An 18,917-nucleotide genomic window follows, 5' to 3' on the forward strand; every position below is an offset into this window, starting at 1 on the left:
ATAAAGCTCCCTTCTTCAAAACTGGCGATGTATTTTCTACATAAAAAATACAGGCGAGTTGGCCCCTCAGCTTTTTCTATCCTGTGGACTGATTTCTCTGCCGTGAATTGGGAGGGAATAAGAAATTAGAAGGACTATGTCGAGTTGGATGTCCCACTTCTCCGCCGGAGTAACATTTGTGTTCTCAGGATGGAAAGTTGGTGTATAGGGACCTGGAAACATAAGGAATTTCCTCTCCAGCATGATAAATAAGTGTTTCACTTTCTTGGTTTAGAGAAGTCTAGTCCTTCTGAACGATAGGTGTTATTGGCCTGAATATGTTGCCCTCCCCCTTTTCTTTATTTTCTATGCACATGTTACTTGTGGGAGAGGTTGAATAGGTGTCACCTCTAGGCTCTCATATTCGTCTTTGAAAGTGGAGGTAAATGCACTGTGCTTTTGGCATTATTACCAGCCAATTTGAATGGTAATACCTCCATGATCCAACTTGTAATATGGCGGTAATACCATTTTATGATTTTGGAAGTAATACTATTGGCCTTCATTCCGTTGGCAGTATTACCACTGATGGTATTACCGTTGCCTCCTAATTTTGTGGGGCAGTAAAACTGGCAGTAATACCGTTACCACCACATTTAACGTATACTGCCAGACATATAATGAGCTCCAATGTGTGAAGGTAGAGGGTGTGGTAACAGAATAGAGAGTCAGAGGGGGAAAATTAGAAGAGAGAGAGTTTGGCCTAGGAGAGAGAGAGAGAGAGACAGAGACAGAGAGAGAGGGATGGAGACAGAGACACAGAGGAAGGAAGAGAGAAACAGACGGGAGGTTGATGTAGGAGGGACAGAGGAGGACAAAGGAGAGGTAAAAGAGGAGGAGGTTGGAGGGGAGAAGTGAATAGAGTAAGGAGGAAGATATCAAAAGCAGGGAGAGGTTGGAGCCAGATGAGGAAGTGGACTGAGGTCCAGAGCAGGCAACCAGCATCAACTAAGCCAACCGGGCAACGGCAAAAGCTGGTGCTAAGCGTTTGGTGGCAGTGTAAATAGGGCCTAACCTGGAATGCATCCAGTGTGAAAGCTTTTGAAACATGGACAGCCTTGTTGATCTGGGCCCAAGGATGTGTAGGGCCAGAGCATAAAGACCCAGAGATGGGTGCAGAGTGAGAGCGGAAGATAGAGGCTATTGATGAACCATGGCTGTACACTAGTGGGAATGACCAGCCCTCTAATGAAACAACAACAAAAACTTGCTCACTAAGAACCAGAGACAGAAAGGCTCATTGAGAATATGAGCCATGAAGGTTTACTGAAAAGCCAGTTCAAGGAGGCTCACTGAAAATCCGATCCAGGTGCGATGACCAAGTAGCTTAAGCTAGTGGTATGCTCTTGTTCGTCCTAAACCAATGACTGGTACAGAATTCTGCACTTCGGGTGGATCGGAGGTGGGGGGGGGGGGGGGACTCCTGGCTCCAGCTCTCCAATGTTTGCTGGCAATCTCTATGGAAGCGGTCAAGGGCCGGGGGAGCACACAAGAACTGTGCGAGACTTTGTGTGAACCCTAGCGGAACTGTGAATGTACTGCATAAAGCATCCAGGGTTATACAACCTTGATCACAAACTGTTTCAGACTAGGGACATTTAAACATCCCTTTGGGTTGTAATATGGCTGTTCGGAGGTTTTGGTGGGGTGCGGGGGGGGCGTTTGATGTATTTCTTTCCTCTTATTGCTACATTTTGTTGTTGGAAATATAATAAAGACATTCCTTTCACTAAATTGTGTTGGTTTAACTTCTGCAATGTTATATTGAAGAGTATCCTTGTTTTGTTAGAGCATATCGCTATTAGAGCCTAAAGGCTTTGTTTCAACCTATGTCATAGACACCAAAAAATTATAATTTGAATGCACCCTGTAACCCTGTTGATCCTTAGGTCTTGGACAGTATCGTCCCGTACTCACTGTACATCCAATTATGATGTAAATACCATTTGACATACATTGATACATGTGGTAGACTATCCAGAAGAAAAATCCATTAATTAATTAATAAATATCAAAATAGAGTGTGCTCATTAGTGTCAAGAGTACAAAACAAAATAGCATTGTTGCAGCAGATTGAAAGGAGCTCTACATCACACAGTGCATCCGTGTGTGTTGTGCCCAAGGCAGACAAGTGTCGGGGCTGCAAGCTCTAGCGAATAACAGGGAGCACCTAGTGGGCAATGATAAGAAGTGTCGTTGGAAGGCTGTGTCCGGTAGAGATCTGAAATAAACTTGGATTAAAATAGTGGAAAACTGTGTTAGTGGGACGGCAGATTCAGCCGATATAGAGGGATATGTACAAATCTCACTCTCAAGTGCAGTGTTAACATATGTTATTTACAATGCAATGGACATACCTTCTACAAGTTCAAACTTTGGACTGGTTGTGGTAGCATGCAAAAACAAGCACTCCAATTCATTACATTAATCTCGCCATCGTCTAAAGGGACCCCTACATTAGGGCCAGGTATATTCAGTGCATGCCCAATTGCTAGATAAAATCTGGCTCCACCAATGGCTTTCTAATTCACAGCCAGAGACAAACAGTATTTCATTTTGAACTAGCCAATTTTAAATAGTTTCGTACCTGATATGGGGAAGGTCTCACCTCTTTTCATACCAAGCTTTTTATAAATGTCCCTTTCCGGATCTACATATATTTCATGTGAATAACCTGTTAACCTGCAAAAAGGCTGAACAAAGAATAACACAATTATTTTCTATCATAAATGTCCCAAAGAGCAACACTGAAGCACCGGAAATGTGACTCAAGGTTAGAAGTGCAACACCAAAAGAAAAGAGAATGCATTTACCTCAATGTGCTGGTAAGATGACTGCCCAATAACTACAAGTTTGATATCAGCATCCTTTAAAATAAAGAAAAGTCATGAAAGTCACTCAAACAAATAGGATTGTTTTGCATGCAAATCAGAACTAAATTTTAAAATGATAACAACCCATTCAACAACCATAAAAACAACACATATACTATTATGACTTAGATATTCATGAGGAAAATCGAAAGCTGTACCACAACCATTATCTTTTTGATTATCAAACTGAAAATATTACTTTTATCAAAATGTGTTGGGGGTAGCCTCATAACGTACCAATATAAATTACAAAAGTAGTCAAAAGGGAGTGTACGCTGGTGCAAAAAGTAACACAATTTTATTCATGGCACCGAAGCAGCTGGGACAGCTATATTCAAACAGATTGCAACACAGAACCGCGTGAAAAGGAGCTATCAAAGAAACACCCCTAAATCTAAGACTTGTATAATAGTCAAGCTGAATGACATTAGTAACATTGCAACATGAAAAGATCTCCCCACACCAAGGTGATTGGCGCTTGCACATCAGACCTTTATAGAAAAGCATACATTATATTTTGTGATTGGGTCCTGTGAGAAACCAGAAAGTGTCTCACCAACTAGTCCCCGGGGATCTGTCATCCAAGTGGCCAGGACACGGCCATCGCTTTTGGATCCAGTTCCTGGGAGTGGACCAGTGCGGGAGGATCACCTGGGTGAGGGGTCTTCGGGGAGTGGGATACCAGGTAGGATATTTAGAAACGCAACCTGCCTCCCCTTTTACAACATGAACAGGAAGAAGAGCCAGCTGCCATGGTAATGTCCCTGACTCCAAGAACAAAGCAGCATCAGTGAAATCAACACACCCGGTGAGTTGGGAAAACTGGTACAAGACCGGTCTGTATTGAAGATAGGGTTGCAAGTGGCAACATTGAATGGCGAGCGCCGAAATGAACATTGTTTGAACCGCGTGTGATAATTCGCGTGAGATAACCAACGCGAGTAAAGTTGAACTGCAGATGAGTGTTTGAACTTTAAAACCAAGATATGATACCTTTGACAGAGTGGTCCGGCACTGCGCGTGTGCTCATTCGAAGGTCTCTGTAAGGTATCTAGTTGAGAACTGGCAAAAGTGAAAGAAAGGCAAAGAATTGTGAATCGAAGTGGTCGTGCCACATGTCAACTAAAATCCTGTGAACAAGCCCTAAATCAAATTGCCCCATTGAAACTGAGAAAGACAGAACCGGCTGACCATTTAAACAAATGGTTTACCACCGAACTAAAAGCATTACGTAACGTTAAAAGATTATCCGAAGCTAACTGGAGAAAATCAGCCTGAACCCCAAACAAGGAAAGATCGCTTCTGGGGCAGCTACTTACAAAGCTGCATTCACCAACACTAAAAGAGGGATCTACAACACCAGGATTCATAACGCTAAATCTGTTACCAAAGAGCTCTTCTCTATCCTAAAAGAATTGGAGTCTCCAGCACCTCCTACAGAGCATTGCACCAAAGACAAAGCCTGGTGTGCGAACATCCAGAAAGCTTTATCAGACAAACTAATCTTACTACAAAACAAAATCGAGACAAAAATAATAGCCTCCCTCCCAGTACTCACTCACGCAAACTGCCTACACCACAACAGCCCTTCTGCCCTCCTTTCCACTTCTCCCCAGTAACTAGTGAAGAAGTGGCAAACATAATTGCAGGCCTCAAACCTTCTAACTGCCAGGGAGACACCTGCCCAGCTCCAGTCATTAAGGAAGGTGCAAAAGAACGGGCACCTTTCATCACTGCCTTGATTAACGCGTCCTTCAAAAACTACATAGTCCCCAACAACCTCAAAGAGGCATGGGTCATGCCTCTCCTCAAAAAACCCAACCTAGATTCAAACATACCAACAAATGACAGACCCATAACAACGGTCCCATTCCTCTTAAAGATATTAGATAGAAGTAGCCTATCTCCAAATTCAAAAATATTTGGAAGACAATAACCTTCTCGGCCTGCGTCAATCTGGTTTCAGACCCAGAAATGGAACGGAAACAGCCCTCCTGAATCTAAAGATCCAAATGGACGAAGCCAAAGACAATGGCAATGTGGCCATCTTTCTCCTGTTGGACCTATCAGCAGCATTTGACCTTGTGGACCATCAAATCTTGACTGAACATATCACTACCGCAGCAGCATTTTCACTAAATGCCACTAGTTGGATCCAATCCTGCCTCACAAATATAACAACCAGAGTCTTTGCTCCCACTGCGGCCGCTGAGCCAGTACCCATCCACTATGGAGTCCCACAAGGCTTGTGTGTTTCACCTACGCTTAATAATATTTTCACTAAGCTCCTCTTTGATCGTCTTGATAACCTGGGTGTCACCTACGCAAATTACGCAGATGACACTCAGATCCTCATCACACTCACTGGTTGCTATGAGAGAGATTCTAAACAGCTTAATGAAATCTATCCTGAAATACAGCTACACACAGACTCTGCTTAAAAGACAACAAGACGGAACTCCTGATCGTCGGTACCCAAGCCCGTCTCAACAAACTCGACCACCGGTACAAATCCTTTAACATTGATGGCAATATCATCAAAGTTGCCAAAGAGGTTAAAACCCTTGGCGTTTACTTAGATTCCACCCTTTCACTAAAAAAACAAGTACATTCCACAGCCTCCACCACCGCATACACTAATAAATTAATCAACGCCTGCACAGCCTTTCTGTCCACAAATAGTTGCCTCACGTTAGCCAGGGCCCCGATCTTGTCAACACTGGATTATTGTAATACCCTATTCCTAGGCCCTTCTGAGCACAACCTGAATAGATTTGAAGTTATTCAGAACAACACCATTCGCTGCGCCTTACACATACCACGTTCCAGCCATATCTCAACCATCAGACGAGACTCACACTGGTTACCAGTACATGACAGAATTAAACTTCACACAATCGTCATTAAACACAAATGTCTGGCCAACACAGCATTCCAATATCTGTCAGACAAATTCTCAAGGCACCAATCTACCAGACCTACCAGATCCACCTACCTGCACTGCCTCAATATACCAAAGTATAAACTGACAACAGCAGGGGGGTCAAGTTTTCCAGTGTTAGCAGCCAAATGCTGGAACTCCCTCCCCACAGCTATTAGAGCTGAACCGTCTTTCTGGTCTTTTCGATCCAAAGTGAAAGAATGGCTCTTTGCCTAGCAACCACACCTAAACTGTGTCTACCCTGGCCAACCTCTGCGTAATTACCTCTTTTGCTCCCTTACCCACTCATGTGTACCATACTGGAGATTCTGTCAATGGAAATCATATCTCCCCTTTCAATCGCCTCTTCCTTAACCAGGGGTTTACCTTTGCTCTCGTCTATGCACGCTATGCAGTCCTATACATGGTCGCCTTCCTCTATTTTCTCTGCAATTAACTCTGCCGGGTTTATGGTCCTGCATCTCACCACTTCTATTGCTGGGTTTGTTAGTATTACTTCATACCCTGAAGATATCTGAGTTGTCACTGTTGATTTTGTTTTCTCCAGTATTGCAAATAACGCATGTTCCAGATACAAAACTAATAGTCACCCCATATTTATCGAGGAAGCTTTCTCAGTGGCAAATGCAGCAGCAGCAAGTGCCTGCTCACATGGGAAATGTCACTGCACCTAGAAACCCACTTGAATATGCAAGTGACTTGTGTCCCTATCCCTTTTTCTGTGTCAGTACTGCTGTCATTACTGTTCCATCTGAATGTGAGACCAGGTGAATCTTTTCTTTGTAATTGGGTGTAGCTAACACTGGTGCATTCTAACTCGTGTTTTAGCTCATTAAAGCTTTCGCCCATTTCAGCTGTCCATGTTCTGTGCGTTTTGTTTTTCTGTGCTTTTTTTAGTGCTTGCAACAAAGGCCTGCTGTACGTAGAATAATCAAAAACCCAAGCTCTGCAGTAACTGCACAAGCCCAAAAACTGCTGCATCTCTTTCACTGTTTTTGGTCATGGAGTTTTGTGTATGGCCTCTACTCTTTCTGGTGTTATCTTTCTCCCGTCTGCTTACACAATCTGACCCAAGTACACCACTTCTTTTTTACAGTAGTCTAATTTCTCTCTGTCCACTTTGTATTCCTTGTCATAGAGCAAAGTCAGTAGTGTCACTGAGTCCTTTCTACACTCCTCTTCCGCTGTGCTACATACCAGTAAATCATCAACATACTGTATCACTGGGCCTCATTACGAGTCCGGCGGTAACCTGCCGGTTTTTCCAGCTCGGTTACTGCCGGACTCGTTTTACCATTCCGCCTACGTGATTCCCGGAATTACCGGGGCATTACAACCCCGGTGACCCGGGAATTCCAGAGGCGGAATTCGGTAAATCCCCATTCCCATTGAGTCCAATAGGACTCAATGGGAATGGGGCCCATGGAAACACCATTTTACAAAAAAAGGGGGGGCCCCTTGCATGTTCAGTGAGAGTTCGGTACAAAGCACAAAGTAAACACAGGGTTGTAACTCTCACTATGAATTGACCAAACAACTATGGTCTAAGTTAAGGTTCAATTTTCCCAACCAATGAATGTTCTGCTTCTTAGGAAGTCAGAAAGAAATAGGGAAATACCAAGGAAAACAAGTAGGGCAAACACGAAAAATATATTCAGTCATACATATTATTTATTGGTATAAACAGAAATGAAAATTGGTTAAAATGTTTTCATTGTTCATAAAGTCTGCATAAAGCGAACAATGCTATGAGGATTTACACACAAACAGGGTAATTCATAGAATTTCGCAGAAAATTGTCGCAAGCGGCTGGCGCAGAGTGTCCGCGTGCGATTGCCTGCGCCAGGCACGTGCGCTAAAACCGATTTCCACGCACAGCGTATTCATGGATTTCAGGCTCCCAAACCAGCCGTGGCGCAGAGTATCGCAGCGACCCTGCAGCAGCGCCAGTAACGCCCCCAAGAACGCCCTCGCGCAAGGAAAAGCCATCAAAATCGCTAAATCATCGCAAAGGGCTGCGCTAACCCTGGACCAGTCTACAGGGCTGCCAAAAAAGGAACGCAAAGCGGGTAATGTGCATATCAGGGGTACGCGTGAAGTCATACACGCGATTAGCCAGGGTACGTGTACTACAGGGGTACGCGGGAGGTACTACACACGGTTGGGCAGGGTACGTGTATTACAGGGGTGCGCGGTAATTCTCACATGCGATTTGGCCAGGTACGTGTATTACAGGGGTGCGCGGGAATTATCACACGCGATTTGGCCTGGTACGTGTATTACAGGGGTGCGTGGGAAGTTCTACACGTGATTGGCCAGGGTACGTGTATTACAAGGGTGCGCGGTAATTCTCACATGCGATTTGGCCAGGTACGTGTATTACAGGGGTGCGCGGGAATTATCACACGCGATTTGGCCTGGTACGTGTATTACAGGGGTGCGTGGGAAGTTCTACACGCGATTGGCCAGGGTACGTGTATTACAGGGGTGCGCGGGAATTCTCACATGCGATTTGGCCAGGTACGTGTATTACAGGGGTGTGCGGGAAGTTGTACACGCGATTCGGCTGGGTACGTGTATTACAGGGGTGCGCGGGAATAATCACACGCGATTTGGCCAGGTACGTGTATTACAGGGGTGTGCGGGAAGTTCTACACGCGATTGGCCAGGGTACGTGTATTACAGGGGTGTGCGGGAATTATCACACGCAATTAGGCTGGGTGGGTCCTCACAGGTGTTCCCTGTACACCCTCCACGGCCCCTGCAGGCAGCCCACAAAACAGGGGACTACCCTGCACACCTGCTCATGTCCCCCTGCACCCCCACCCCCCAGCAGTGCAGGGGCACCCTCCACCAGGCCCCCACCCATGTCCCCTATCACCCCCACCCCCCAGCAGTGCAGGGGCACCCTCCACCAGGCCCCCACCCATGTCCCCTATCACCCCCACCCCCCCGCCACCAGGGGCACCCTCCACCAGGCCCCCACCCATGTCCCCTATCACCCCCACCCCCCAGCAGTGCAGGGGCACCCTCCACCAGGCCCCCACCCATGTCCCCTATCACCCCCACCCCCCCGCCACCAGGGGCACCCTCCACCAGGCCCCCACCCATGTCCCCTATCAACCCCACCCCCCAGCAGTGCAGGGGCACCCTCCACCAGGCCCCCACCCATGTCCCCTATCACCCCCACCCCCCCGCCACCAGGGGCACCCTCCACCAGGCCCCCACCCATGTCCCCTATCACCCCCACCCCCCAGCAGTGCAGGGGCACCCTCCACCAGGCCCCCACCCATGTCCCCTATCACCCCCACCCCCCCGCCACCAGGGGCACCCTCCACCAGGCCCCCACACATGTCCCCTATCACCCCCACCCCCCGCCACCAGGGGCACCCTCCACCAGGCCCCCAACCATGTCCTCTATCACCCCCACCCCCCCGCCACCAGGGGCACCCTCCACCAGGCCCCCACCCATGTCCCCTATCACCCCCACCCCCAGCAGTGCAGGGGCACCCTCCACCAGGCCCCCACCCATGTCCCCTATCACCCCCACCCCCCAGCAGTGCAGGGGCACCCTCCACCAGGCCCCCACCCATGTCCCCCATCACCCCCACCCCCCGCCACCAGGGGCACCCTCCACCAGGCCCCCACCCATGTCCCCTATCACCCCCACCCCCCAGCAGTGCAGGGGCACCCTCCACCAGGCCCCCACCCATGTCCCCTATCACCCCCACCCCCCTGCCACCAGGGGCACCCTCCACCAGGCCCCCACCCATGTCCCCTATCACCCCCACCCCCAGCAGTGCAGGGGCACCCTCCACCAGGCCCCCACCCATGTCCCCTATCACCCCCACCCCCCAGCAGTGCAGGGGCACCCTCCACCAGGCCCCCACCCATGTCCCCTATCACCCCCACCCCCCGCCACCAGGGGCACCCTCCACCAGGCCCCCACCCATGTCCCCTATCACCGCCACCCCCCAGCAGTGCAGGGGCACCCTCCACCAGGCCCCCACCCATGTCCCCTATCACCCCCACCCCCCCGCCACCAGGGGCACCCTCCACCAGGCCCCCACCCATGTCCCCTATCACCCCCACCCCCCAGCAGTGCAGGGGCACCCTCCACCAGGCCCCCACCCATGTCCCCTATCACCCCCACCCCCCGGCCACCAGGGGCACCCTCCACCAGGCCCCCACCCATGTCCCCTATCACCCCCACCCCCCCGCCACCAGGGGCACCCTCCACCAGGCCCCCACCCATGTCCCCTATCACCCCCACCCCCCAGCAGTGCAGGGGCAGCAGGCAGCAGCAGGTGGGAGCGTGCTCGGGGCTCTGGGGGGGCAGTAGTTCGGCCTTCCGGGCAGGAGCGTGGTATTCCGTGTGCGTAGGCGTGGCCAGCTTGGTACGGAGTGATTTTGCACGTGAAAATCCTGCACGTCAGCGTGAAAACCGAGGAAAGGCCTTCAGCACGTAAGCGCGTCTGTGACGTGACCCGCACGGGTGTTTCCCACACAGCACGTGATGACAGAGCACACGTGGAAAGACTGCACGTCAGAGTGTAATTGCGTGTGATTGGTGGAAATGCCCTACACGCAGAAGTGACAAAGCGTGTAATTGGTGGAAATGGCCCTAGCGCGTACACGCCGCGTAAGTGACGCTGGACGTGTGGCCCTGTATAAAAGGTATGTGTAGAAAACGTTTTCCTTGTACGTGCTTTTCGTGGAGAGCGAGTGGGTGAATTCTGTACTTCTTGTCGTTTCACACGCGATTTACTTCACGGCGTTTCAAGTTCGTATTCCCTGTTACCTCGGACAGCTTTTTCTCTTTTTTCGCTTTTGCTGGTTTACCTGGGCCTGTTCCCTCAAACAGTGTTCCCTTCTACTGTTGTCCTGTCTCCTCAGACAGCGTACAAATCTTCTTTTGGCGGGGGTGTTGCCAACCAAACGTGCTCCTTTTACACGCTCGTTTACCAGGCAGACGGTGAGTCACGCACGTATCTAACATCTGTGCTCGCCCCGTGTGTAGCCTACCCCATCAGAGGTCATTCTAGGCTGCGTGTGACACGCATACGTTCATTCTTGTGTTACTGGGTGCCACAGCGTAGTGCAGGTTTTTCTTTCTGCACACGTGGTCTAGGAGGGGTTGCGTGCACGTCATCTCCCTTTTTTGGGGCTCCTGTGCGTAGCGTGACCCGTAGCACGGGGGTTACAATCAGCCTTGCAAGAGCACTAGGGTACAATTACCATCTGGTACCCAACCCCTTTGACCCCCAATTGCCCAGGACAATAGTTTACAGCCACTCCCATACGCACATTTACATCAGTGCCATGGCTGGGAGGCGAGGATTCCGTAAGGGTGGCAAAGGTGGAAGAGCCACAAGTGGTGGCCGTGGTGGATCCGGTAGGGGACGTGGTCGTTACTTGCAGGGTGAGCCTGTCCCCCCATGTGTGGAGGACCAGTCAAGGGCACCCATAATCCCCCCCCCCCTCCCGTTGAGGCTGATGTGGCTGACACCATCCATGCTCAGCCCTTGTTGGACCAGCCCATTGTGGCACCAGATCTGGCTGACTCCATGGCTGACTTCCAGGTCAGCAGGCCTATGACACGTGCGCTGGTGCACGTTGATGTCACCATGCCACGTGCATCTGGGCCAGCAAGGTCATCTGCTGCACCAAGGAGGCAGGGCGGAGAGGCTGCAGGGGCAGCTGCGGCTCCATCCACCCCAGCCCTCACACACCCAGCCAGGACAGTGTCGGTCCTAGTCCATGCTGCTGACATTCCCCCTGACACCATCACACTAGAGCCAATGCCTGCACCAACTCCCATGCTGAGTGTGCAATCCCACACTCCTGATACAGAGTCCACCAGGGCTCCTGCCCCTAGTGTCCAGAGCGGCGCAGGACACTCAGGATCACCACCACCTTCCAAGCGGAAGAGGAAGAGTGCTCGTCCGGCACAGGCTGATGCCCCAGACACGGCTACACAGTCCGGCCCATCCAGGAAGCCCAGCTTCACGGATGACGAACTGAATGCACTTGTCGAGTATGTGTCCGGACATGACAACGATATGGTCATTGTTGCAGGATCCAAGACCACACCTGCATAACGCCAGGCACACTGGCAGACCGTTGCGGACATCGTAAGTGCCCTTGGAATCGTGAGGCGCACAGCCAATGATTGCTATAGGCGCTGGAATGACCTAAAGCGCAGGGCAAAGAGTAAGCTGGCCTCAAGTCATGCCGCAACTCTAGTGACTGGAGGTGGGTCTCCAGTAGTAGACATGGAACTCACTCCACATGAGTCAGTCGCTGGGACCTACGTCACGGAGGAACAGATCCAAGGCGTGGGAGATCTGGCTGATTACGAGGCATTGTCCGGTGAGTGCACATGCATGTGTGTGTCATCCATGTGCATGGTGTGTGTGTGAGGGCTTCTGTTTGTGTGCCAGGTGAGAGTGTGTGCGCCTGAGTCGTATGGGTCAGCCATGTGCTTCATGCAATACTTCCTGCGCAGCTGCATTTGGCCATAGCAGTATCCCTTCTGCCAACAGTACACATCTAGCCCAACTGCACGCCATTTGCCCTTGAAGTGTCACCTTGCCACAACATAGTTGCTTATTTTTCACTGTTCATTCAGTCAGTTTGTTTGCATTCCACCACTTTCACTAGGCATGTCGCTGTCCACTAGTCACATGTCTGACATGGCTATGGTAAAGTGGAGTGACTTTGTTACCTGGATATCATTTGTACACACATGTCCCTGTGCAATTGGACCATTTCAGACTGGCAGCTCCAGGTGAAAAATCTGACCTGTTAGAATTAGAAAAGTGATTACATGCGGGAACTGGACTGAATGAATAGGTGCTGCCCTCCTCTCCATCTTCACTCAATAGCAATGGTACATGCCATCTGTGTGATGGCATGTGTGTATCACCTGGCAATCACAGGCCAATGTGTGATGCCACTGCCAGGCAGCATGCAGAAAATGTGTTCATCTTCCATCTTGGTGTCATCAGTGTGTGCCATTTGCCTGCACTTCATACGCAGTGAGGGTGCATGCATGGGAGGGTTTCAGTCATGTGGGACATGTGTCAATCAAGTACTGGTTCTCTTGCTTCTCAGCCCTCATTGTGTGCCATGGTGCTAATGCCTGTTTCCATTTCTTTGTTTTCATGTCTTTGCAGGGGAAGACGCACCTGATACTGCTGGGGTTGTGGAGATGGTGCAGACCCAGGAGGGGTCCGAGGGCCGACCAACCACCAGTGAGGGACGTGGTGTGGTGGTGGGGGAGAACCCACAAGTGCTGCAGGTCGTGCTCTCAAGGGGTGTCTCTGGCTGCACCTCCCCCGAGCTGTACTCAGGTGTTGATTCGGATGAGACCTACGTGCCGTCGCAGGTGAGTGTTCCAGGGAGGGATTCTGTTCTGTCTCACCCACCTGCACCAGGGTCAGAACCCTCCATGGGGATGTCAGTGTTGGCAGCTACGCCTTCGGTGGTTACGGATGCAGGGTCACACTCCGCGACATCTGATCCTGTTCCTGGGCCAGCAGATCAGAGGGGGAATGCAGTCCTGCAGCCTCAGGCAGTGCCGGCACAGCAAGGCGCAGTTCGCCTTGCCCCAGACAGGTGTGGTGCCCGCCGACGTGGTGGCCGTACGCCACCCGGCAATACCGCATGGGAGCAATCCATTTACGGTATGGCAACCCAACAGGCTGCATCATACGAGATGATGGCTCAGGCCATGGATAGGGTGGCCACTTCCATTGTCCCCCCAGAAAGGCTGATGGAGCGACTAGAGCAGACAACCGACTCCATCTGCCAGTCACACAGGGAGGACATGTTGGGGTCCAACAGGGACAGGTGGGCGGCACTGGCGACTCTGCAGGAGGCCATCTCCATTGAGTCCCAGGGCCACAGGGAAGCCCTGAGGCAGGAGCTCCTTCACCTCAGGACGACTCTTGTTGAGCTTGAGGCTTCAACACACCAAAAGACAGAACAGCAGCTGGAGCGTCTCACCCGTACACTCTCAGCTGAGATGCAGGCAACGAGGGCGGAGGTCCGGGCATCCCGTGAGTTGTTGCATGGGGACCTCCGCACACTCATCCTCCAGAACCAGACCTACCACACCCGCATGCTTGCAGCCATGGAGGAGCAGACTAGGGCCTTGCGTGGGCTGCCTCCCATAGTGCAACCACCTCCGGATGCAGCTGCACAGGGTGATAATAGCGACAGCAGTGATACTCCCACAATAGGGTAGCCGTGTGGGCCATGAGCCCATGGAGGTGTTTTATCTTCCCAGGATCCACGCAGGTGGGTTCTGGTGTGCATCCTGTCCTCGGACCTCCTGGGTGGCCTCCCCAACCCCCCCGGGCCCATCAAAGGCCATTTTTGATTGTTTCTTATTTTTATTTTTATTTTGATTTCTTTTATTCCCAATTTTTTTGGGACGATTTGTTGGCTTCCGTGGTTACTGTGGGCATACGCTGCATTGTGGCTGGGCACATGCAGGCTTGTAATGTATTTGGTTCAGATGCTTGGGTTTGAGTCACACACACCCCTCCTGCTTCCCGTTTCCATGGGCTTGCAAAGGGTGTGCCCAAGTGACAGTGAAATACACAGTGACGTTGGACTCCCATGAGCTGTGTGGGCAGTCTGTAGTCAATACTGTGTATACATTCCTAGTGCATATTGCTGTTGTGTTGTACACTGCATGTTGCATTGATGTGTAACTCTTCTTCTGTGTCTACCTCCCAATTTGCAGGTCCCTTCCTCATGTCTACACAAGGACCTCTAGTCTGGAGATGGGGTCCATGTTGGCAGCAGTGCACCTACAACTCTACATGGCGCCAACACTGCACAGTTGGTAGTGGTGGGAGTGCAGGCATTTCCAGGTGGTGAGACTACTAATATGTAACATTTGTGATGTCATGTTAATGGTACTACGTGCTCAAGTATGTTGTTGGTCCGGCATTGCTGTGAGCATTTCAGGTGTTGCAGGTTTCTAATAGGGACACTATACATAGTGAGACTAGTGTCATGTTGTGGGGATTACTTTGTTTACCTGCAATTAGCATGACATGGCACGGTGTGTCGTGTGGCGGTGCTGGGGTTGGGTTGGCTGACATGGCACTGTCCTCTTGTTGCATTTTGCAAGTGGGTATTCATTTTAGCTGCTTGAATGTGTAACTTCACAAAACTGCATTGGTGGTGTCTGTGTGGGTAGGGATGCACACATTGTGACACTTCCAGGTGAACAATCTCAGGCTGATATGGTATTCACGGTTCATTCTCCAGACATTCAGGATCAGTGTCAGGTTGAGTCATCATTGATTGTCAGATGGAATGTGCCAGGGCAGTGTGCACTCCACAGGGGTGTGATTTCTATGTGAAGTAATTAGCCACTAGCTGTGTACGGGCTGCCTCCCCCCGTGCCCTTTCCCCTCCCATGCGCAGCGGCTGTGCATGTGGTTGGGGATGTGGGGCCACCACCATGTCCACGGCCAGGCCCCGGCGTGTTGCAACGTTGTGCAGGACACATGCTGCCACTATGATCCTGCACACTACTGGGGGAGCGTATAACAGCTGCCCGCCAGAACGGTCAAGGGAGCGAAAGCGTGACTTTAGCACTCCGAATGTGCGCTCCACTATGCCCCGGGTCGTAATGTGGGCTGTGTTATATCTTACCTCGGGTGGCGTGGTGGGGTTCCGAATTGGCGTCATCATGTGGGGGCTGAGAGGGTAGGCACTGTCCCCTGTGGAGGTGGTGATTGGTATCATTGGTGGGGTTGTGACCTTGCTCAGTATCCAACATGCATGCATGTGCAGTGGCATACATACTCACCAAGCAGCCATGTATCGCCATGCCGCCCAGCTTCTAGGTCCCGGCTTAGGGTGGACATTCGGTAAATGAAGCTGTCGTGGGTGGAGCCGGGATAGTTGGCATATACTGAGGTGATGATTCCCTTGGCATTACATGCTACCTGCACGTTGATGGAATGCCAGTGCTTGCGGTTCCTATAGATGTGCTCAGATGCCCTGGGGGGACGTAGAGCCACATGGGTGCAGTCGATGGCACCTAGCACTTTGGGGAATTGTGCCACACCGTAAAAATCCAGGGCGGCAGCATGCCTTTCTGCAGGTGTTCTGGGCAGGTATATGTGCCTGCGGACTGATGGGCGTGCAGTCATGATGTTCAAGACCTGGTGTAGGCAGCGTGACTGGGTGGCCTGTGACACCCCACCCACTATGGCACTTGTCCGCTGAAATGATCCAGTGGCTAAGAAGTGCAGTACATTGAGGACCTTCTCCAGGGGGCTGAGTGCTTGGGAGCACAGGGTGGGTGATGTGAGGTCATCCTCCCACTCACTCACCAGGTCCAGTATAATGTGTGGTGGAAACCTGTACCTCCCATACACCTGGTCATCAGGCATCCCGAAAAGGCTGGTTCTGGGTGTGAATATTCTGGCCCTGACTATCCTCCTCCTCCTCCTTTGGTAGCCCACTGCCACTGCTGCTAGGAACGGTATGTTCATCCTGGCGTCTGAGCTTGTTATTGTTAAAGTGCGCAAATTTATGCTTTGCGCGTGTTCTAGGCGAGCGTGTGACCCGCGCACCCCTGGAATCCAGTTCCCAGTCCAATAGCGTGTGGAAATTCACACGCACCACGGGATACAGAGTGTGACCCGCGTACCCCTGGAATCCAGTTCCCAGTCCAATAGCGTGTGGAAATTCACACGCACCACGGGATACAGCGCGTGACCCGCGCACCCCTGGAATCCAGTTCCCAGTCCAATAGCGTGTGGAAATTCACACGCACCACGGGATACAGGTTCGCTGACGTACTTGCGTGTGTAAGTGCCCGCGCACCCATGAAATACACGTACATAGGCCAATCGCGTGTACGCGCACTTTTGTCCAATTACACGCGATGACACTCTGACGTGCAGTATTTCCACGTGTGCCCCGTCATCACGTGCTGAGTGGGGAACACCCGTGCGGGTCACGTCACAGACGCGCTTACGCGCTGAGGGACTCTGGTCCAATAGAATCGCGTATGCGTGCTGACGCGCTTACGCGCTAAGGGCCTTTCCTCGGATTTCACGCTGACGTGCAGGATTTTCACGTGCCAAATCACTCCGTATCAAGGTGGAGCATGTCCTGGGGCAGTATGATGCCCTCTTTGGATTTTCCCGCGCCAGCAAAGAAGGACGGCAGAGGATCTGGGCCGACTGTGTGGTTGCCATCAACGCGGAGGGGGTGACAACCCGCGACGTCCTGAAGATCAAGAAGCGCTGGGAGGACTTGAGGTCCAGGACCCTTGTGAAGGCCCGGCGCCTCGTGGAGGGGGGCCGGGGCCGCATGAGTTCCATCCAGATGAGGGTCCTGGAACGCGTACGCCCAGCGCTCCACGCCCAGATCCTTGAGAGGGAGGCCCGTCTGGAGTTGAGCGGTAAGTGTCCAAGCATTACTGTGTGAGACAGGGCATGTTGCGGTGTGCTGGTTCTATGATACTTGCCTGTATGTGTGCCATAGGCCATGTATGCATGTATGTGTGCAGGGACATCATGGTAATGCATGTGCGACCAGTGATGTGTGACCCACATGGTTGTTGCATGTGTTCAAATGCCGCATGGGGAGCCCTATGCAGATTTTGAACATGAGAGCATGCCAGTCTCTGTACCTGGACATGGGTGGGGGTGAGGGATGGGTGCTGATGCCAGGTACATATATGGTAGCCATGTCTGTGTGCCTGACCTGCGTGTCTGTGACTTGTGCATGCCATGGATGCATGACACATGTGTGTGACAATGCACAGATTCAGTGAAGCAGCCAAATTACCCTTGTATCCGCTGAGTTTGGTGTGTTTGGGGCCAGATGGATGTGACTGAGGTGAAGTGTGTGCATGTGATAGGCATGAGCCATGATGCATGTGAGTTACATATCATTGAATGTTTCAAGAGTCCATTGGACATGCATGGAAATGTCCATGGCATGCACCATGCCTGTTACTGTGTGTGTTTTGCCTGGACTGACCCATGTGTTGTGGAGGGACATGATGGAAGTGTACTTTGACAGTGGTGCTCATTTGCTATTGCTTCCTGTCTAGGGGACCATTGTACAGTGCCCTGATGCTTGTGTTCTTTGTCTCCCTCTACGCAGCGGCTAGTGAAGAAGAGGGCGGAGACGGCGCTGTGGAGCAAGGCGGCGGGGATGCCCCCACGGCTGCAGCGGAAGGGGTGGGTGAGCCCCCACAGGGGCCTGCTACGGTGGGAGACGGTGAGGAGCCATCCAGGTTGGTGGTTTGCACAGAGGAGGAGGAGGCCGCCACTGGGGCACACATGGGGCCTGGTGGGGCATCCCTGCTGGTGCAAGTGGTGCAGTCCAGGGCCAGGGGCAGGAGGCAGCACAGGTCACCGTGGAGGGGCCTGTGCATGTCGCTGTCCCTGACCCTGTGAGTGCACCACCATGCACCAGCAGAGATGCCCCGTCCCAGGCCCGTCCGCAGGTAGAGGGGATGTCCATGTCACCTGACTCCCCTCCACCTGCGGAAGTGGGAACCCCTGGCCGTGTGGAGAAGGTCCTGATTGGGGTCGCGATGCGCACGCTGTGATTCGTGATGCCGTGCGTGCTTTCCGGGAGGACGACGCACGTCATCACGAAGTGCACCGTGCCGACGTGGCCCAATTGGGATCGGCCATGTTCGGGGGTTTTCTGCATGTGTTGTCCAATCTGGCGGCCCCCTCCTCCTCTGTGCAGGCTATACACCAGTCGTTCTCCTTGCCGTCTTCCGGCCCAGATGCCACCAGGGCCCCCTGTGGACCTGCCCCGACCAATGCAGCCAGCTCGGTGGGGATCCCATCCCTGCCACAGTTGGGAGTCGGAGGTCCAGCAGGAGTGGACAACACAGCAACTGGACCCCAGCAGGTGGAAGATGTGACAGCATCATCAGGCAGGGCACGTGCACGACGGCGTCGGTGGTTTCCATCAGCCTGGATGCCGTCGTGCTGGCAGAGGCAGTGGCGTCGGAGGCAGCAGCAGGCTCGACGTGGGAGGCATCATGGCTCGGGGGC

The 18,917-nt window shown here is 51.9% G+C and overlaps 1 protein-coding gene across 4 annotated transcripts in view; it reads right to left on the bottom strand.

Moving 5' to 3' along the window:
• PRXL2C (peroxiredoxin like 2C) overlaps window positions 1-18,917 on the bottom strand; it is a 235,895-nt gene that overhangs the window by 126,971 nt on the left and 90,007 nt on the right. For 3 of the 4 annotated variants that reach the window (XM_069625678.1, XM_069625677.1, XM_069625675.1), the window contains exons 3-4: window positions 2,853-2,906; window positions 2,627-2,732 (exon numbers count right to left, since the gene is read on the bottom strand). In XM_069625678.1, the coding sequence (XP_069481779.1) occupies window positions 2,627-2,732; window positions 2,853-2,906 (160 nt within the window). The remainder of the gene's footprint in view (window positions 1-2,626; window positions 2,733-2,852; window positions 2,907-18,917) is intronic. The other variant, XM_069625676.1, reaches the window with a different exon arrangement.

This window comes from Ambystoma mexicanum, chromosome 6p (genome assembly GCF_040938575.1).
Source record: "Ambystoma mexicanum isolate Mex_15411 chromosome 6p, UKY_AmexF1_1, whole genome shotgun sequence".
Lineage (NCBI taxonomy): Eukaryota > Metazoa > Chordata > Amphibia > Caudata > Ambystomatidae > Ambystoma > Ambystoma mexicanum.